The sequence below is a fragment of the Oryctolagus cuniculus genome, chromosome 7 (genome assembly GCF_964237555.1).
Source record: "Oryctolagus cuniculus chromosome 7, mOryCun1.1, whole genome shotgun sequence".
Taxonomy (NCBI): domain Eukaryota; kingdom Metazoa; phylum Chordata; class Mammalia; order Lagomorpha; family Leporidae; genus Oryctolagus; species Oryctolagus cuniculus.
Genome location: NC_091438.1, coordinates 46,391,511 through 46,412,887, shown reverse-complemented (window position 1 = coordinate 46,412,887; position 21,377 = coordinate 46,391,511). Strand labels below are relative to the sequence as shown.

The following is a 21,377-nucleotide window of genomic DNA, read 5'->3' as shown; positions in this document are numbered from 1 at the left end:
CCCACATGGGTGCAGGGGTCTAAGGACTTGGGCCATCTTCTACTGCCTTTCCTGACCACAGCAGAGAGCTGGATCAGAAGTGGAGCAGCCGGGTCTCAAAGCAGTGCCCATATGGGATGCCAGTGCTGCAGGCCGGGGTGTTAACCCTCTGTGCCACAGCGCCAGCCCCCAAGTTCCTAGGTATTAATGATTTCGTCTCCTTTGTAGCACATACCCATACGTTTATACATCTGATGTATTCTGTGGCACAGGATATGTGTAAGACTCAAGCATTCCTGTAATTATGTACTGTAGTAACTGCAAGGAAAATGCTGTCCTACAGGTTGCTTGCTGATCTTTTATTTGCTTTTTTTCCCCCAAAAAACCTGAGGGTGTATATATATATATATATATATACACACACACACACATACATACATACCTATATATATATTCTCATTCTGTGTTACTAAGACTTCTAGCTGGAAGCCATTTTCTGAATTTTTGGATCATTCCAGTTTCTATCTAGAATGGTATGGAATGGTAATTTCTAACACTGGTAATTTTCAATGCCTACATCATTGCAGGGATTAACCTAGGCCTGACAGTTTGAGCAGATATGGGAAGAAAGGATATTAGGTTTACTGAAGTGCTGATATCTGATTCAACTAATACCAAAATTAATCTTGAAAAAGAATTTTGTTACTACTGCGTTTTTTGGTTTGTGCTTTATTGTTGTTTGTGTGTAATTTCAATTTTCATTAATTTCCCCATGGAGTCTGTTAATTTCTTTTTTATTTGTCATGTTAGGACCTTAGTTCCAAGGGAGAAGGAACTTTTCCTTGTTTAATATGCCTCTGTTGTTGCTATTTTCATATGGGTTTTGTGATTATGGTAATTCTCAGGAAATGAAGCTATCTAATGTCCCCAGCCTAGGATGTAGATTATTGGAAAATAAATAAAAATATTTGTGAAGCCTGAATAAAATTGACAAATGTCATTTTGAGTTCAAGAATCAAAGATAGGGGCTGGTGCCGTGGCTCAATAGGTTAATCCTCCACCTGCAGCACCGGCATCCCATATGGGCACCAGTTCTAGTCCCGGCTGCTCCCCTTCCGATCCAGCTCTCTGCTGTGGCCTGGGAAAGCAGTAGAAGATGGCCCAAGTCCTTGGGCCCCTGCAGCCATGTGCGAGACCAGGAAAAAGCACCTGGCTTCTGGCTTCAGATCAGCATAGCTCTGGCCGTTGCGGCCATTTGGGGAGTGAACCAACGGAAGGAAGACCTTTCTCTCTGTCTCTCCCTCTCACTGTCTGTAGCTCTACCTCTCAAATAAATAAATAAATAAATAAAATCTTTAAAAGGAAGAAAAAGAATCAGAGATACAGATCTTGTGTGTTAATTACCTATATTAAATGTAGACCAAGTATGTGAAGTAGTTATTTAAAAAATGTGTTCTTTTTAAGGTCTGTCCTGTTAAGCACACTTCTTGTAATTTATGTTAAGAAAGACCTGTGGTCACATGTGAAGCCGCATTTCCGAGAGGAAAGCAGGTGTTATAAGGAGACAGTTATCAGCTTAGTAGGAAGGAGCTCGTAAGTGTGGCTCTTCCCCTTGTCTTTCATACTTGCGCATGCCTGCGTGTACTCATCCAGCAGGCTCGGTTTTTATGAAGCCGGGACGGGAGAACCGTTCACTTCCCCCTCCACCTGCACACACCTGCCTTTTCCACAGCATCGTCTGAGTTTGTTTTCCTGTTTACACTTTAGGCTATTGCAGCAAAGGTTGGCATGGACAGCACCACAGTGAATTACTTTGCCTTATTTGAAGTGATCAATCATTCCTTTGGTAAGTGTCAGTGGTTAATATGAAATATTCTTTGGGGGGTATTTTGTACTGATAACTGTCTGGAGGGGATGTCCCACTCGTTTGGACTGCTTCCAGCAGGTAGGCCAGGCAGATCTCACTGAGCCCAGGTCATAGGGGGTCTGATCACTGTGGTCCGTTTCTCCTCGTGTGTGAGTACATAGAGGTGATGCCCAGCACTGAACCATATATCTTCATGCGAGGTCCAGAATTCACATATTCCCAAAAAATAGCCTTAAAAAGATAGGACTTACTATTTTAGTTACAAGTGGTTTTAGTGTCCCTTTTGCTTTTTGTAAAGATTTTTATTTGAGTGGCTTTTTGTTTCCAGAAGTTAAGAGATTTTTGCTTAAAAGCTTGTTTCAATAAATATATTTAAGATTCCATGTGAATAGAGTTCATATTTCTAGGAAATTTTATTGCATGTTAACAGGAAGTTTCTCTTGTGTTTTATAAAAGCTAGGGATGGTAATCATATTGGTTGCATAGAGTTCGCAAAGACGAAGGGGGCCTGAGGGTTTGCTGCTACTGACATAGATTTCCTAAGGTTTATGGGTCTCCTTCACACACACACACACACAATCAGCTAAGATCAGAAATGCCACAGATAATATTGGTTGACCAAACCTTCCTCATCCCAGAAATGGGGAGAGCTCGATAGATTTGGGTTGCCTTGCCACCCCAGCTGGAGGTAGAACAACTTTGAATCCCCCACAAAGCAGTCATCTCCTTGTTCTTCCCAACTCTGAACAGCTTACTTACGCAGATGTAAATTATGCTACAAAGGATTGCTGGGGAACCAGGACACTTGGGTTCTAATCTTATCCTTCTCTAAGCTTTAGTTTTACTTTCTAAAACTTGGGAGATTAGTAAGTTGGTCTTTTGCCCTGATACAAAGCCAAGTAAACATCAAGAGAGGAAAGCAGGCTTTCCAGAGAAAAGCAACATAGAGATTAAAAGTGGTAGTGTCTCCAAAAAAAAAAAAAAAGAAAGTGGTAGTGTTTTGTGCTGCTTGTGCACTTACAGGAAAAGGAAGTAATGTTGCTCCCGGGACACTTCCACCTTGATGAACGCCTCGGGGTTTTGGGGTTGGGGTGGGAGAGCCTCTCACCTATTGGCAGTGCAGCCGTGCATTGAGCCTCGCTGCAGGAGAGGCTGACCGCCCCAGAGCTGGGCAAGAGGAGGGGCTTGCTCTACAGACCTTGAGTGGACGTCAGCTGTAACTTTCCAGATAAGCAGATCAAATTCACTGAATTTGAGTTGGAAGCGCTTGCCAAGTCATCCTGTTAGCTGAGGGATCTGCCGTGTAAGTGGTAGGTTTCAGTCCATTTGCGGCCTGCCTGGCCACAGCCAGACGGGAGGGAGAGATCTCGCTGGTCAGATGGCTGTGTTGTGCTCCCAAGGCAGGGCTCCTTGGTGTGCGGGAGCGGCTGTTCCAGTAATGGTGACCTACCTATCACTCGATCTGCCTCACAGAGTTTTTACTAGGAAAACTCCTTACACTTGTTTTCCATCTAGCGTTCTTTGTTGTGTCTTTTCTTTAGTACGCAAGCTGGCACCTAATGAGTTTCCTCATAAGCTTTACGTCCAGAACTATACATCAGCTGTGCCAGGCACCTGCCTGACCATTCGCAAGTGGCTTTTCACGACAGAAGAAGAGATCCTCTTAAATGACAACGACCTTGCTGTTACATACTTCTTTCATCAGGTGGGTGAACTGATCTTCCCTGTCAGCCTGCTTTGGTTTTAGTTTTGTTTTTTTTTTTCCCCTGTTTGTGTGTTTGTGTGTAGTTGGTAATTTGCCAGTCCAGGGTGAATTCTTGGGTAATTCACTTTGTTCCTGGGTCTGAGATAAATTTATAAAATATTCTCTCCCATTTCACAAAAGTTAGATACATTTTAAAAGTAAAGATATACAGCCGGCGTCGCGGCTCACTAGGCTGATCCTCCGCCTTGCGGTGCCGGCACACCGGGTTCTAGTCCCTGTCAGGGCGCCGGATTCTGTCCCGGTTGCCCCTCTTCCAGGCCAGCTCTCTGCTGTGGCCAGGGAGTGCAGTGGAGGATGGCCAAGTGCTTGGGCCCTGCACCCCATGGGAGACCAGGAGAAGCACCTGGCTCCTGGCTTCAGATCAGCGCAGTGCGCCGGCTGCAGCGTCCTGGCCGCGGCGGCCATTGGAGGGTGAACCAACGGCAAGAGGAAGACCTTTCTCTCTGTCTCTCTCTCACTCACTGTCAACTCTGCCTGTCAAAAAAAAAAAAAAAATAGTAAAGATATAAAGTTTAAAAAAATTTATTCTAATTTTTGTGATAGGAAATGACTGTGTACCTGTTTGAAATTTTTTCATCGGTGTTGTCTATACATAGAGTTTAAAGCATCAACTGGTTCATCGTTTATTATGCAAAATAGTAGCTGCCCCACCTTCCCTGGTCTCCCCCATAGGTAATCACTTTCACCTCTTTTAGCTGTGTTTCCTGTAGTTGTTTGTTATGTTTGATATTTACTTTTGTGTCTCTGTTATACCTTGATTATGTAATTTTTCAGATTCAAGCAGTATCTCTCAATTTTCCACTACTGAACATGAGGTGCTAGCCCCTTGTTCTCCCCCATTCCTGCCACATAACCACACTGCTGCACATCTGCCATCCCCTTAATATAGTCAAATTATAGATATTTATAAGATCTGTAGTCAGCAGCACTATTTAATTTATATTGTTATTTTTCACTTGCTTTACATTTTGTTTTTCCTCACTTTTTTTAAAATTTATCTACTTATTTATTTGAGAGACAAAGGGAAAGAGACAGAGTTCCCATCTGCTAGTTCCTCCCTCAAATGCCTACAGTGGGGCTGGGCAGAACCAAAGTTAGAAGCCAGGAATTCAATCCAGGCCTCCTGTATGGGAGGCAGGAACTCAATTAGTTGAGCCTCATCACTGCTGGGAATTGAAGCCAGGTACTCATAGAGGGGCTGAGCATCCTAGCCAGCGTCTTCACTGCTAAGCTGGGTGGCCACCTCTCAGCTCATGGTTGCTTTTCTTTTCCATTTCCTTAATTTCCTGTGTACTTATAATTCATTTAGCTCCATTCACTGCACCAGTTGTCTAACTCTCCTCTAAAGATATTCAGACTCATTGGGTATTTCATCAGTCCCCACTTTCTGAAAAAGCCTTCCATGGAATCTTCTGGGCTGTCCCAGGCTGAGCTGCTGGCCCTCTGTATTGGTGCACAGCTGTCATTCTGGGACTACTATTCACCATCACCATCTCCTGTGGGCCATCTGTTCCCAGTTTTATGAGTACCTGTCTTGGGGCCGGCACTGTAGTATAGCAAGCTGAGATTCAGTGTGCAGCACTGACATCCCATATGCATCCAGTTCTAGTCCCGGCTGCTCCTCATCCGATCCAGCTCTCTGCTATGGCCTGGGAAAGAAGTGGAAGATGGCCCAAGTGCTTGGGCTCCTCTACCCGTGTGGGAGACCTGGAAGCAGCTCCTGGCTTCTGGCTCCTGGCTTTGGATCGGCCGAGCTCTGGCCGTTGTAGCCATTTGGGGAGTGAACTAGCAGATGGAAGACCTTTGTCTCTCCCTCTATCTGTCTGTAATTCTACCTTTCCAATAAATAAATAAATCTTTAAAAACATTTTTTAAAATTAAAAAAAATCTTTTAAAAATCTTTGAAAGGCAGTTACAGAAGGAGAGGGAGAGTGAGGGAGAGATGTCTTCCGGGTCTCCCACATGGGTACAGGAAACCATCTTCCACTGCTTTCCCAGGCACATCAGCAGGGAGCTGAATTGGAAGTGGAGTGGCCACTTTTAGAACCAGCTCCCATATGGGATGCCAGCATCACAGGTGGTGGCTTTACCGTCTGCCCTCTACCCTTTTCCATCACTGGCCCCTGTTCATTTTTTAAATAAGCAGTTGTTTCAGGTTTTTAAAGATGTGTTTATTTATTTGAAAGGCAGAGCAATGGAGAAAGGGAGATAGGGAAAGAAAAGTCTTCCATCCACTGGTTCACTAACCAAATGCTGCAACAGCCAGGACTGGACCAGGCCAAAGCCAGGAGCCAGGAACTCCTTTCGGGTCTTCCATGTGAGTGACAGGAACCCAAACTGCTAGGCTATCATTTGCTGCCTCCTAGGCACATTAGCAGGAAGCTGGGTTGGATGTAGAGGGTCTGGGACTAGAACTGGCAGTCCCATGGTACGTCCGGTGTCCCAAGCAGAGGCTGAACCTGCTGTACCACAGTGCCCACCCTCTACTCCTCAAATAAAGTTCTGTAGTTCCGTGTTTTACATACAGTGCCTTAAATTAATTCCCAAATGCTTTATATTTTTGTTAATATTATGAATAGACTTTTTTTCTTTGTATTGTTGAACTGACAAAATCATTAACTAGAAATCAGACTGTTTGGTTCAAGTACAAGGTCTGCATTGGATAAATCCTTAGCATAGCTTTGCTGGGATCTGTTTTCTGATCTGCTAAAGGGGAATAATACTGTCTCACAGTTGTTGGGATTTTTTTTTTTAATGAGTATCAAAATTTAAATTAGGGAGAACATGTGAAGTTGCTTTTTGAATTGTAAAAGCTATACTAAAAAGATGAACTGAGACCAGCACTGTGGCTTAGCTGCTGAAGCCGCCACCTGTGGCACTGGCATCCCATATAGGTACACATTTGAGTCCTGGCCACTCCACTTCCAATCCAGCCTGGGAAAGCTGTAGATAATGGCCCAAGTACTTGAGCCCCTGCATCCACATGGGAGACCTGGAAGAAGCTTTTGGCTCCTGGCTTCGGACCGGCCCAGCGCCAGCCATTGCAGCCATTTGGGAAGTGAACCAGCAGATGGAAGACCTCTCTCTCTCTGTGTCACCCTCTCTCTATAACTCTGCCTTTCAAGTAAATAAATAAATCTTTTTTTAAAAAATGAAGTATTTAGGTATATAGAAAAGCTGTGTCTCTTATAGCAGCATCTCTTTGGATATTTCCTGTTGCCTTACATGACTTTTTAAACGGATTTGTTGAGGGAATAACTGACATGCAGTAAACTCTATTTATCTAAAGCACAACATTTGATGAGTTTTCTTTTACCATCTGACTATTTTTAAATGTACAGTTAAGTATATTCAGTAGTGTAAAACATGTTCTCCCTGTCATACACTGATCTCCGGAGCTTTTTCATCTGGCAAAACCAAAACTCTGTGCCTGTCACACAGCAGCTCCTCATTTCCCGCACTTCTCCACTCTTGACAACCACCATTTTTTTTCCCTCTATGAATTTCACTACTCTAGATACTATTGTTATTTTTTTAATAGTATGCCTGCTTGCTTGCTTTTTTTTTTTTTTTTTTAAGATTTATTTACTTGAAAGGCAGAGTCACAGAGAGCCAGATGCAGAGAGAGAGAGAGAGAGAGAGAGAAGTCTTCCATCCGCTGGTTCACTCCCCAACTGGCTGTAATAGCTAGAGCTGGGCCAATCCAAAGCCAGGAGCCAAGAGCCTCCTCCGGGTCTCCCACATGGGTGCAGGGGCCCAAGGACTTGGGCCATCTTTCACTGCTTTCCTCAGGCCATAGCAGAGAGCTGGATCAGAAGTGGAGCAGCCAGGATTCAGCACTGCAGGTTTCAGCTTTACCCGCTATGCCATGACACCGGGCCCTACTTTAGATACTTAATGTAGGTGGAATCATGCAGTATTTGTCTTTTTTGTGATTGTATAATTAAGTATATTTAGTATACTTTCATTTCATTTAGTATAATGCCCTCAAGGTTCATCCATGTTGTAGTTGTATCACAAGGTCTCCTTCCTTTTTGAGACTAGTATTACTGTGTGTATACAGCACAGTTTGCTTATCCATCCGTCTGTGGGTGGACGCTGGGGCTGCTTCTACCTCTTAGTTATTGTGAATAATGCTCCATGAACTGAGTGTGCAGATAATCTCTTTGAGATCTTTTTTTCAATAAGTGGGATTACTGAGTCATGTGGTGATTTTATTTTCAATTTTTTGAGGAACCACTATTCTGTTTCCCACAGTGACTACACTATTTCACATCACCACCAACAGTGTACAAAGCTCAAGTGAGTTTTCACTAAGTAGGTAAATGATTGTGTCTTTGGAGAATAATATTAAATTTTCTCTTAATTTAGTTATATTTTTTTGGTATCCTGTATCTTGAGGATGGGATCATCATTGATTTTAAGATGTATCAGCTATAAGATGTCCCAATATTTTATCTCTTGCTGGGAAAGAAAAAAAAGCCTGCCAATTAAACTGATGTATTATTGAATGTAAGATGCATCCCATGTTCAGAGATGCTAAAATGTGAAATAATGTGTACCTTAGACTGGTGAAATATAGCTATTAGGTGGTAATGAGCCTTGACCTTAAGAAAATGAGTAAGGTAGAAACTTGTGGTAGTTTATATGATTTACATTTGGTGCAGCCTGGCCGACTGTATACACAGTTAAACTGTTCTTTCCTGAAAACTCATTAAGATGACTGACAGAATTGTAAAAGCCGTGCACTTGAAAGAACAAAGAGAACAGGGGAGTATATCACAGTAGATGACAATTCAGTTTTTAGAAGATGAATGAGTTGAGAGGAATTTTGGTATTTGGCTATTGTGGAGAAAAGTTGGTAATGGGAGATGGGCATTTGGCACAGGCTTGGGACACCTGCGTCCCATATCAGAGTGCCAGTTCCAGTCCTGCTCCTCCGCTTCCAACCCAGCTTCCTATGAATGCACACCCCGAGAAGCAGAAGATGGCTCAAGTACTTGAACTTCTGCCACCCACATGAGAGACCAGATGGAGTCTTAGGCTTCTGCCTTAGCCTTGGCCCAGCCCTGCCTTTTGGCGGTATTTAGGGAGATGAAAAGAAACAAACACTTGAATAAATAAGTAAATAAAACTTTTTAAAAAATAAAGTACCAGTAACCTTAAAAAAAACCCCAAAACATGAAGTAGAAAACAAAAATTATACAAGAAAGAAGTCCTAATACAGTACATGGCTTAGTTGTTAATAATGTTTATGTATTTATCATAATAATTACTTGGATCTGGCACTGTGGTATAGCAGGTTGGGTCTCTGCCTGTGGCTTCAGTATCCCATATGAGCACTGGTTCGAGTCCCAGCTAATCCACTTCTTTCTTTTTTTTTTTTAACTTTTATTTAATGAATATAAATTTCCAAAGTACAACTTATGGATTACAATGGCTTCCCCCCCATACCGTCCCTCCCACCCACAACCTACCCCTTTCCCACTCCCTCTCCCCTTCCATTCACATCAAGATTCATTTCGATTATCTTAATATACAGAAGATCAGCTTAGTATACATTAAGTAAGGGCTAATCCACTTCTGATCCACTTCTCTGATGGCCTGGGAAAGCAGTAGAAGATGGCCCAAATCCATGGGCCCCGGCACCCATGTGGGAGACCTGGAGGAAGCTCCTGGCTCCTGGCTTCAGATCGACCCAGCTCCAGCCATTGTGGCCATTTGAGGACTGAACCAGCAGATGGAAGACCTCTCTCTGTAACTTTGCCTCTCAAATAAATAAATAAGTCTTTTAAAAAAAATAATTACTGAGTGTTGGTTTAATATTTGTATTGATAGGTTGTGGGAGAAAGAGGAAGTCAGTGGTACAAGGAAGCTTAGCAGGATTTTTTTAACACAGCAAGTCAACAGTGATAAGTCAGGATTTATCAGTATAAGCATGACATTTAGAATTATGGAAGGAATATCTTTAAAAACTGGAGTGCTTTGAAGCAGTAGCCTTTGTGGAATAAAGCTCTGGGATCAAGACACTTTTTTTATTAGGAGCCTTTTGTTGTTGTTGTTGTTAAATCAACAGTTTGCACATTAGGAGCCTTTTAGTACTGTTTGTTTTTTAAATGAGCACATCTGCTTTAATAAAAAAAGTTAATTAAGGAAAAAAGACTTCTAGCATAATGATACTTTATCAAGCCATGTAATCTTAATGAGAAATGAAACAGCAGGAATGGGCCTTCGGCCTAGAAGGTAACATTCCTGTATCCCTCATCCGAGTACCTAGATTTGATTTGTGGCTCTGGCTGCTGGCCCCAGCGTCCTGTTAATGCAGGCCCTGGGAGGCAGTGGTGATGGCTGAAGTAGGTGGGTACATGGGAGACCTGGATTACATTCCCAGCTCCTGGCTCAAGCTCTGGCCCCAGCCTTTCCAAGTATTCAGGGAGTGAACCAGTCAGTAGAAACACCAGCTCTCTCACCCCACCCCCAGTAGATTTTTTTCCATTTAAAAGAAAAGAGTACATTGTTACTGTTGCACATGAAAAAGAATTCATTTAGAGTTGCTGGAGTCTGGGGCTGTTGTGTGGTGCAGGAGGTTTAGCCACCACCTGCTATGCCAGTATCCCTCATGAGCGCCAGCTGTAGTCCCAGCTGCTCTGCAGCGATCCAGCTCCCCGGTAATGCACCTGGGAAGGCTGCAGAGGATGGCCAAGTGCCTGGGCCCCTGCACCCATGTGGGAGACTCAGATGGAGTTCTCGGTACCTAAGTTTGTCCTGACTGCCCCAGCCTTTGTGGCATTTTGGGGAGTGAGCCAGTGGATGGAAGGTCGGTCTCTCTCTCTCTCTCTCTGTAAATCTGCTTTTGGAATGAATGAATGAATGAATGAAAAAATAAATCTTAAAAAAAAAAAGCGTTACTAGATAATCCCTGAAACCCACCTCTGTCCTAGGAAAATGTCCATCAAATATTCAAGTATGTTATGACTCAGACCCAGTTCTGGGTGAGCAAAACACAAACATGCTATTTTTATTGGTCATCAGAAAAAGAATTGTAAAACCCTTTTCCCAAGCTACCTAACAGTTTCAAGTTGCATGGGAAACTGCAGAGAGCGTGTTTGTTTAGCTCCCCCACTGTACCTCTGCCCTGGCTGTTCGCGGCTGGTTTAAAGTTGCCCGGAGCAGCTCAGTGTACTGGTGATAAGTAGCTGGGTGTTGGCCTTCCTCTTCAGCACGTTGCACAGCAGTTCTCCGTGAACACAACTGCCAACGCAACTGCCGTGCTGAAGTGAGCTTCCGCCCTGTGAACTATTCCTCAGGCAGCCCCCGGCAGGACACAGATATCCTGATGTGATTCTTGGAAGAATGTAGCAGCTGAGTGATACCACTGACTGTGTGTGCTTTACACAGCTCCTAACATTAGCTCCTTTTGTTGCCCATCTACGAGATGAGAATTTTTCCTGTTTTTCAGAGTAGGGAGAAGGCTTCAGTCACTTACTCAGGTGCATCGTGGGAGGTGACAGAGGTGGAAGTGGAACTGTCTCTTTACTTCAATCCCGAACACATTCTGTTAGCCAGCTAGTTTCCCTTAAAAGACGATGGGACAAAGAAGAAGGTACCTTTCTCTGAGGGGAGGAGAGAACTTCCACTTTGATTATGGCCTTGTCTAAATAAGGTCAGAGTTTGTGAACTCAAGAGGCTTCCATAGCCTTGACAGCTCATGACAAGAGCCTCGGGTGATCACTGACATCATAAATAAAAGCATTGATTGTTAACAACAGGAGTCAATGTGTACTTACTCCCCAAGTAGGATCTCTGTCTTTACTGTGTTGTACTATGCGAATTAATGGTAAAACTAGTATTCAAACAGTACTTTATACTTTGTGTGTCTGTGTGGGTGCAAACTGTTGAAATCTTTACTTAGTATATAATAAGTTGGTCTTCTGTATATAAAGATAATTAAAAAATGAATCTTAATGAAGAATGGGATGGGAGAGGGAGTAAGAGATGAGATGGTTTGAGAGTGGGAGGGTGGTTATGAGGGGGAAAACTGCTATAATCCAAAAGTTGTACTTTGGAAATTTATATTTATTAAATAAAAGTTTGCTAAAAAAAAAAAAAGACGATGGGAAATTGAGGCCAGCTTTTGGCATTGTAGTTAAGCTATTGTTTGGGATGCCTGCATCGCGTGTTGAGGTGCCTGGGTTTGCCTTTAGGCTCTGCTCCCAATTCCAACTTCTTGGTAATGCCCACCCTGGAAGGTAGCAGATGATGGCTCAAGTACTTGTCCCTGACACCCATGTGGGACCCAGACTGAGTTCCTGGTCCTGGCTTTGAGCTGGTCCAGACCTCGCTATTGTGGACATTTAGGGGATGAACCAGAGGATGGGAGATCTCTGCTTCTTTCTGTCTCTGCTTTTCAAATAAATAAAATATTTTTTAAAAAAAGACCAAGCGGGCCGGCGCCGCGGCTCACTAGGCTAATCCTCCGCCTAGCGGCGCCGGCACACCGGGTTCTAGTCCCGGTTGGGGCGCTGGATTCTGTCCCGGTTGCCCCTCTTCCAGGCCAGCTCTCTGCTGTGGCCAGGGAGTGCAGTGGAGGATGGCCCAGGTGCTTGGGCCCTGCACCCCATGGGAGACCAGGAAAAGCACCTGGCTCCTGGCTCCTGCCATCGGATCAGCGCGGTGCGCCGGCCGCAGCGCGCCCGCCGCGGCGGCCATTGGAGGGTGAACCAACGGCAAAGGAAGACCTTTCTCTCTGTCTCTCTCTCTCATTGTCCACTCTGCCTGTCAAAAAAAAAAAAATGAAAAAAAAAAAAAAAAAAAGACCAAGGGAAGTTATTTCTAACTTAAAGTACCACAGCATCATTGATCTCCCAACTTCATTCTCTCTTCAGCTTAGTTTATTTGGCATTCAGACACAAAACTATCTTTATTTATGAAAACAACTTTTATTGCTTATTTTAGCTCCTTGCTATGTTACTTTAAATTCCTGTGCTTGCTTTTTAGAATTCTTCATGATCTGTTCTTACCCACCTATCCAGCACTGTCTTTCTTTTTTCAGTTATTTATTTGAAAGGCAGAGTCACACACACACATACACACGCACACACGCACACAGGAATGGATTAGGGGAGGGGATCAGAATCTTCCATCCTCTGGTTCACTCCCCAAATGTCCCCAACAGCTGGGGCTGGGCCAGGCCAAAGTCAGGAGCCAGGAACCCCATCCAGGTCTCCCACACAGGTGGCGGAAACCCAGGTACTTGGGCCATCATCCACTGCCTTGCAGGTGCATTAGCAGGGGGCTGGATTGGAAGCAGTGGGGGACCAGTGTCCCAGGCAGCACCTTAACCCACTATGCCACAGCACTTGCCACCCTCCCCCATTCCTGTTTCCTGACTTCAGCTTGCTGTTCTCTTACTCGGCCTGTCCTCAGGGGTTCACCTAATGCTTCCCTGACACCCATAATTAGCAGAGACCCTGTTCTGACAGCATATATCGCTTACTGTCTACACCCTACATTGTGCTACTTCACTGTTACCTTTTAGACAATAGTATATGCTGTCTTTCAGTGCTCTTTAATTGTTCGCAGATGTATAAATTAACCAGCATTCAAGTCTCTGAACACGAGACCAGAACCCTGACATACCTAGAACAGCCCTTGAGAACAGGTCAGACACTCCTCACCCCAGGAAATACACCCGAGTTGCAGAGTTCACTGCTGCTGCTGCTGGTCCGAGTGGGTGGAGTGTTTCTGAAAATGCACCTGTGTCTTTATTTTTGTCAAGAATGTGCTTGACAATAATTTTTACATTCCCTTCTTCTTGTTCTTTGTATTGGTGACAGGCTGTCGATGATGTGAAGAAAGGTTACATCAAAGCAGAGGAAAAGTCCTACCAGTTACAGAAGCTGTATGAACAAAGGAAAATGGTCATGGTAAGTTTCTGTCCCCAAAACCTACCTTTAGCGAATGCCCACTTTTACTGCCTAAGCCTGTTGTTGAGGCATCTTTGGAAGGTATTTCACCCTGGTCCGTGGCTTACTAATAAAAAAGGAGGACTGTAGACCTTGACACAAAAGCCCCGGAGCTCCCCAATTTGTTATAGAGAGCTCGTAGACTAGTATACGGAGGCGTGTAATTTTACCACTAACAGAACAGTTTTCTTTTTTATAAAGAAGTGCTAAAATAAAAGATATGCAAAAGGCCGGCGCCACGGCTCAATAGGCTAATCCTCTGCCTAGCGGCGCCAGCACACCGGGTTCTAGTCCTGGTCGGGGCACCAGATTCTGTCCCGGTTGCCTGTCTTCCAGGCCAGCTCTCTGCTGTGGCCCGGGAGTGCAGTGGAGGATGATCCAAGTGCTTGGGCCCTGCACCCGCATGGGAGACCAGGATAAGTACCTGGTTCTTGGCTTCAGATCAGCGCGGTGTGCCGGCCGCAGCGCGCCGGCCGCGGTGGCCATTGGAGGGTGAACCAACGGCAAAAGGAAGACCTTTCTCTCTGTCTCTCTCTCACTGTCCACTCTGCCTGTTAAAAAAAAAAAAAAAGATATGCAAAACATTATGTTATAATGAAGATATGACTATGTAAGAGCTGATATTTGGATTTTGACGTTAGAAACTAAATGGTTGCTGTAGAATTGTTGTGATTTAACAACAGCAATGGCATTTGTATTTACAACTTCAGGTCTGAAGTTGCTTCAACAGTTATGCTCAGCAGTGCTCGTGGGTAATATAGTATCGAAACCTGTGCTGCTGATAGCCAATACCCTCATGAGGCCATTTAAACTCATTTAAAGTAGGTGAGTTCTTCAGTTATACCAGCCATATTTCAAGTACTAAGCCACACATGTGGCTGGTGGCTGCCGTGTTGGACAGCACAGGCAGAGTATCTTCTTCATCCCAGGAATTTATGTTGTCTGCGGCTACCTAGAACATGCCTTGAATGTGTTAAAACTAATCTTCAGGTGCCGGCATTGGCTCAGTGGTTCAAGCCTCCACTTGTGACATTGGCATCCTATGTGTGTTAGAGTGCCTGTTTAGGTCCCAGCTACTCTACTTCTGATCGAGCTTCCCGCTAGTTCACCTGGGAAGGCAGAGGAAGATGACCTGAATTCTTGGATCTCTGCTACCCATGTGGGAGATCAGGATGAAGTTCCTGACTCCTGACATAGCCTGGTCCAGACCTGGCTGTTGCAGCCATTGGGAGTGAACCAGCATACAGTAGATCTCTCTCTCTCTCTCGCTCGCTCGCTCTCTCACTGTCTCGCTCTCTGTCACTCTGCCTTTCAAATAAAAAGAAAAGTTTAAAAAATAAAGTTAGGGGCTGGCGTTGTGGTATAGCTGGTTAAGGCACCACCTACAATGCTGGCATCCCATGTGAGCACCAGTTGAGTCCTGGCTGCTCTACTTCCAGTCCAGCTCCTTGCTAATGCACTTGGGAAAGCAGCAGAAGATGGTCCAAGTGCTTGGACCCCTGCACCCACTTGGGAGACCCGGATGCAGCTCCTGGCTCCTGGCTTCTGCCTGGCCCAGCCCTGGCCATTGTAGCCATTTGTGGAGGTTGGAAGATCAATCTCTCTCTTTCTCTCTCTCTCTCCCTCTCTCTCTCTCTGTAACTCTGCCTTTCAAATTAATAAAATAAATCTTTAACAATAAAAACTAATTTTCAATTTGTATTTTCCATAAATACAGGAATGGAAGTTGCCAAAAATAAAATTAATAAAGATCACTGTAAAAACTCATTTGTGGGGGCTGGTGCTGTGGCATAATGGGGTAAGCTGCCACCTGCAGTGCTGGCATCCCATATGAGCACTGGTTCAAGTCCCAGCTGCTGTATTCCAATCCAGTTTGTGCTAATGGCCTGGGAAAGCAGTGGAAGATGGCCCAAGTGCTTGGGCCCTCGCACCCACGTGGAAGACCCAAATGAAGCTCCTGGCTCCTGGCTTCAGTCTGGGCCAGCCCTGGCCATTGGCAGCCATTTGGGGAGTGAGCCAGAGGTGGGAAGACTTTTCTCTTTCTGCCTCTGCCTCTCCCTCTTTATAACTCTGCCTTTCAAATAAATAGATAAACTTAAAAAAAAAAAAAGAAAAAGAAAGAAAAATTTTCATTAGTAAAATGTCATTTTGGAAATTTCCCTCTTAGTATTAGTATTAGTATAGATTCACATGTAATTGAAATTTTGCAATTATAATTTTTCATGATTTCATACAAGATGATAATTGCATTGGTAAGGATTCTGATAGCTCACTTGAATTCTTTTGTCCCTTCCATGTACTTTTTAATGAGAAAATGTTTTTCTATTTCAATTAATTGAGTTGGGATAAGAATGTAAACAAGTCAACCATTGAACTTATCCTGGGATCTTACATCCAGCTAGGATAGTTATTTTATTACTTATGTGATTAAAAATATAATAACAAATCTCTTTGCCTTGGAAAATTGCTGAAGATCAGAGATCCATCTCACCAATGTGCTGCACACCAGCGGGCTAAAATAGAAAATGCAAAAATTAATTAAGTACAGCTAAGTCTTTTCAGAATTTTGGCTAAGGGAATTTTACTGCATGTGATATAGAATTTTCAAATGTGGCTTACCTGTGCTATAAGATAATGGCATTTTCTTCTATGTAAGTTGGTGGAAAATGGAATTAAAAGAAGTTTAGGAGACCAGCATTGTGGCTCATCCAGTTAAGCTGCCACTTGTCCAAGATCCCATACCAGAGCATTGGTTCTAGTCCTGGCTGTTCCACTTCCAATCAGCTCCCTGCCAATGTACCTGGGAAAGTAGCAGAAGGTAACCCAAGTGGTTGGGGCCCTGCACCCACATTGGAGATCCGGATAAAGCTCTTGGCTGCTGGTTTTGGCCTGCCCTGCCCTGCCCTGACTGTTATGCCATTTGGAGAGTGAACCAGTGGATGGAAGATACCTGTGTGTATGTATGTGTCTTTCCCTCTTTTTCTCTGATGCTCTGCCTTTCAAATAAATAAATAAATAGATCTTTAAAAAGAGAAAGAATTTAGGGGGTTGGGGTTGTGGCTCAGTGGGTTAAGCCTCCGCTTACAAAATTGGCATCCTATATCAGATGCCAGTTTGAGTCCCAGCTATTCCACTTCCCATCCAGCTTCCTACTAGGGTACCTGGGAAGGTAGCAGATGATGGCCCAAGTACTTGGGCCCCTGCCATCCACATGAGAGACCCGGATGGAATTCCTGGCTCCTGGCTTCTTTCTGGCCCAGGCCTGGCTGTTGTGGCCCTTTGCAGAGTGAACCAGTGGACGGGAGTGCTTTCTCTCTGTCTCTCCCTCTCTATGTATGTTACTGTTCCTTTCAAATAAAATGAATAAATCTTAAAAAAAAATAAAATAAAAAGCAGGGGGCAGGCCTGGCATTATGGCATTATTGCTTACAACACTGGCATTCCATATTAGAACACCAATTTGAATCCCAGCTGCTCTGCTTCCAGTCCCACTAGCACACCTGGGAAAGTAGCAGAAGATGATTCAAATACTTGGGCCCCTGCCACATATATGGGAGAGGCAGATGGAGTTCCAGGCTGCTGCTGTGGCATGGCCTATGCCTGGCTGCTGCGACCATTTGGGGAGTGAGCCAGTAGAAGGCAGATTTTTTGATCTACATCTCTCTCTCTCTCTCTCTCTCTCTCTCTCTCACTTTACTTTTCCAATAAATTAATTCTTTAAAAAAGAAAGGAAAGTTTATGTTGCTGCTAAGAATTTTGAAATCCATGCACCAGCAGGATCTTCACAAAGTTCATGAAAATGCATATTACAAAAAAACTATGCATGAGGCCGGCGCCGCGGCTCACTAGGCTAATCCTCCGCCTAGCGGCGCCGGCACACCGGGTTCTAGTCCCGGTAGGGGCGCCGGATTCTGTCCCGGTTGCCCCTCTTCCAGGCCAGCCCTCTGCTGTGGCCAGGGAGTGCAGTGGAGGATGGCCCAGGTGTTTGGGCCCTGCACCCCATGGGAGACCAGGAAAAGCACCTGGCTCCTGGCTCTTGCCATCGGATCAGCACGGTGCGCCGGCCGCAGCGCGCCGGCCGCGGCGGCCATTGGAGGGTGAACCAGCGGCAAAAGGAAGACCTTTCTCTCTGTCTCTCTCTCTCTCACTGTCCACTCTGCCTGTCAAAAAAAAAAAAAAAAACTATGCATGAGTTTCAGGGTTTTTCTGCATCAAAATAAACATCCTTTAAATATGTTAAAGTTCTTATTTATTTGAAAGGCAGAGAGGGACAAGAACAGAGACAGATAGAACTGCTGGTTCTTTTCCCAAATGCCCACAACAGCCAGGGCTGGGCCAGGCCAAAGCCAGAAGCCAAGAACTCAATGTGGGTTGGACTACGTCTGTGGGTGACAGGGACTCAGATACTTGAGCCGTCACTGCTGCCTGTCATGGTATGCCTCGGCAGGATGCTGGAATCAGCAACGGAGCCGGGACATGAACCCAGGTGCTATGATATGGGATGCAGGTGTCAAGTGGTGTCTTAACCACTGTACCAAAAACCTGCCTCAAGCTTATCTTTTAATTCCATTTTTTCACAAATTCTTTGAAGTACACCTATATATTAATGCATGATTCTGATCAGTATATTTCCACCCTTTTGGTGAAAAGGGCCAATTACTGAAGGACCATCAACCTCTATTGTAGTGCTTTGCTTTTGTCAAAGTCATAGTCTTCCTGTTCCTGAGAATATAACAGAAGTCACAGTAATTTCAGAAGGGCTTCTGGTAATACCACTGTGGAATACGCATTGTTCCTTTGCATGTGGAGTGCTCCAGTTTCAGTTACATATGAATGTACTGAGAGAGAGCACCAGATGTGTACCAGGCACGGTGCAGGTGCTAGAAAAATCGTTTGGGGTTGTTCTGTGGGAAAATACAGGAAATCTGAATTGAATAAGCACAGAAGTTTACTATAAAATCACTTTTACAGTCATGTTTATATCTTTAAAAAAAAAAAAGATTTTATTTTATTTACTTGAGAGGCAGAGTTCCAGACAGAGAGGGAGGGACAGATAGAAAAGTCTTCCATGCACTGGGTCACTCCCAAAATAGCTTCAACAGCTGGAGCTGGGCCGATCCGAAGCCAGGAGCCTGGAGCTTTTCCAGGTCTTCCATGTGAGTGCAGGGGCCCAAGCACTTGGGCCATCTTCTTCTGCTTTCCCAAGCCATAGCAGAGAGCTGGATTGGAAGTAGAGCAACTGGTGCCCATATGGGATGCCAGCACTGCAGGTGGCGGCTTTACCCACTACGCCACAGTGCTGCCCAGGATTCATTGTGAAGCTGCTTACCCCACGAGCTGGAGTCTTGGGGAATGTGAGCTACAACGTAGGGGTCTTTGTTTTCACAAAGCACTCTGGTGGTGGTTCAAAGTCGCCACACTTGGGTTGAGGGGCGCTGGCTTCCCAGGTTCCTCTCCAGCCCTTGTTTCTGTTGTAGAACTGGTTTGACCCGTGGTTGTTTGGGAGAACAGCGGTCCTCAGGGTGGACCTTGACCTGTTCACCCAGAGTGTTCTGCTCTGTTAGGTTCTCAGTCCCTGCGTTAATAACCCCCCCCCCCCCATTTCTGTATCCTCCTGACCTGCTGCATACTAAACATCTATGAAATGTCCCCTACCGTCCCCTTCCTCTCTGGCTTAAAGGGGCCACCATCTAAGTAGTACGGGAATCAAGGAAGATAATTCCAGTTACACATTTAACTACTCAGAGCTTCATGTGAGGAGAATGGGCAGGGTAACCTGTTTTAGATGTGTTAGCATAAATATGTTTGAAAGTAATAGGTCCTCTTTCTTTAGAAAATTTTGGATTTATGTAAAATTGTATTTCTTACAAACCCCAGGAATGTAATATATCCCAACCTGAGAATTTCTGAAAACCTTAAGTCTCCCAGTGAGACTTGATGGCCCCGGGCTTCCCGCGGGTGGTTTGTAGAATTTCCACCTTTAAGGAGTTCCCTAGAGGTCTTTCGCTTTCAAGAACTACCTTCTGGAATATGAAGAGATAAGCCAGCCTTGGTTCAGAGCGGAGAGAGGAGCGGGGCCTGATCTAAATACCCTCTGTGATTCCTGTCTCCTCCAACAACCCTGCGAGAATTGTCCCCACTTCACAAAGGAGCGGTGGAGTCTGGGAGGAGTCAAGGTCACAAGGCTTGTCCGAGCGGAACCAGGCCCTGGGAGTGGGATCTGCACCACGTCTGTGAGGCTCCCCTGAGGGTTTCTTCCGGCATCGGGGAGAGGCTGTGGCAGCAGTGTCCTTTCTTTCCAGTTGGCAGGAGGGAGGCTCTCAGGGGACACAGCTCCCTCAGGGTCACAGAGGGACTCCACAGTGTGCAGGACCCCGTGTCTCTGCTGATCTTTTCCCTAATCCTTGCCCTCCTCCGCCTGCTATGCAGGGAGGCTCCCAGTTAGGAATGTGGCAGAGATTGTTGGTTGGAAAATGGTAACGCCTATTGCAGAAGGAAGCTGTGTGTACACCACCTTAGGTCTCAGGGGTCTGAAACGCTCTGAGCAGAATTGCTGCTTCCACCGGCTATGTTAGGAGGGTGACGTGTGCTGCGAGCGCAGGCCCGGGCATGGGACACTCTTCTTTGAGCATTCTGATGTGGAAATCTAAGTCTTCCGCCCCGTGAAGAACATGAAAGAGCAGTGCAGTCAGCCCCGGGTACCCGTGAACCAGCACCGGCAGCGCTCGTGGTTCCTCTCTCACTCGGCAGCTGTTTTTCCCCTGGAGGTTTGAAAACGTGGCTTCCAGATGCATGTTTTCACAGGGCATTCATTTTTTTTTTAAGATTTTTGTTTTCTTTATTTGACAGGTAGAGTAATAGACAGACAGAGATATCTTCCATCCACTGGTTTATTCCCTGCGTGGCTGCAATGGCTGACTCCCATCTGATCTCCTGGGTGGGTGACAGGGTCCCATCTTCTGCTTTCCCTGGCACATTAGCAGGGAGCTGGATCAGAAGTGGAGCAGCCAGGGCTCCAACCTGTTCTCCGATAGGGATGCCGGCATGGCAAGCAGCAGCCTAACTTGCTGAACCACAGCACCAGCCCCCACGAGGCGTTCTTGAGGGAGAAAATGGTTGAGCATTCTTGCTGAGGATAATGGAGGTTTAAGAAATTGGTTTTTGTTTTGTTTTTAGCTGTCATTTATCAAATGCCTGATTATGTACTGAGTACCATGCTCAGTGTATTTAACGCTCACAAGTAACACTGGAGTAGAGGTGTTACCTGTTATTCCCCATTTTACAGAAGGGAAAGTGGGCTCCTGTGACTAAGTGATTTGCCTGAGTTCAAGTAACTTGCCCAGAGCTGCATGGTTAGGGAGTGATGGGGTCAGGATTCGAGCCCTGGGTGGTCTGGACCCATTCGCTTCCCCATTGCTCTGTGTGTTGCTCTCTGACCCAAGTTCGGCTGCTTACTACAATCCCAGGGGAGTTCTCCCCTGTTCTCTCACCCACCCCTGTCATAATCAGCAAAGCACAGCAGTCAGGGAGTTCTTTTGGTAATAGTGCCAATAGCAGACTAATCAGCGTTCACATTTATCACCGATAGTAGGATAGAGACTTCCAAAAAGGCAAAGTGGAGGAGAGGACTTTTAGCCTAGTGGTTAAGACAGCAGTGAGGCTGGCGCCGCGGCTCAATAGGCTAATCCTCTGCCTTGCGGCGCCGGCACACCGGGTTCTAGTCCCAGTCGGGGTGCCGGATTCTGTCCCGGTTGCCCCTCTTCCAGGCCAGCTCTCTGCTGTGGCCAAGGAGTGCAGTGGA

The 21,377-nt window shown here is 45.2% G+C and overlaps 1 protein-coding gene across 3 annotated transcripts in view; it reads left to right on the top strand.

The window, feature by feature from the left end:
- Positions 1–21,377, top strand: part of SNX27 (sorting nexin 27) — an 86,445-nt gene that overhangs the window by 56,912 nt on the left and 8,156 nt on the right. For all 3 annotated transcript variants that reach the window (XM_008264446.4, XM_051857298.2, XM_008264447.4), the window contains 3 exons: positions 1,747–1,825; positions 3,388–3,551; positions 13,448–13,537. In XM_008264446.4, the coding sequence (XP_008262668.1) occupies positions 1,747–1,825; positions 3,388–3,551; positions 13,448–13,537 (333 nt within the window). The remainder of the gene's footprint in view (positions 1–1,746; positions 1,826–3,387; positions 3,552–13,447; positions 13,538–21,377) is intronic.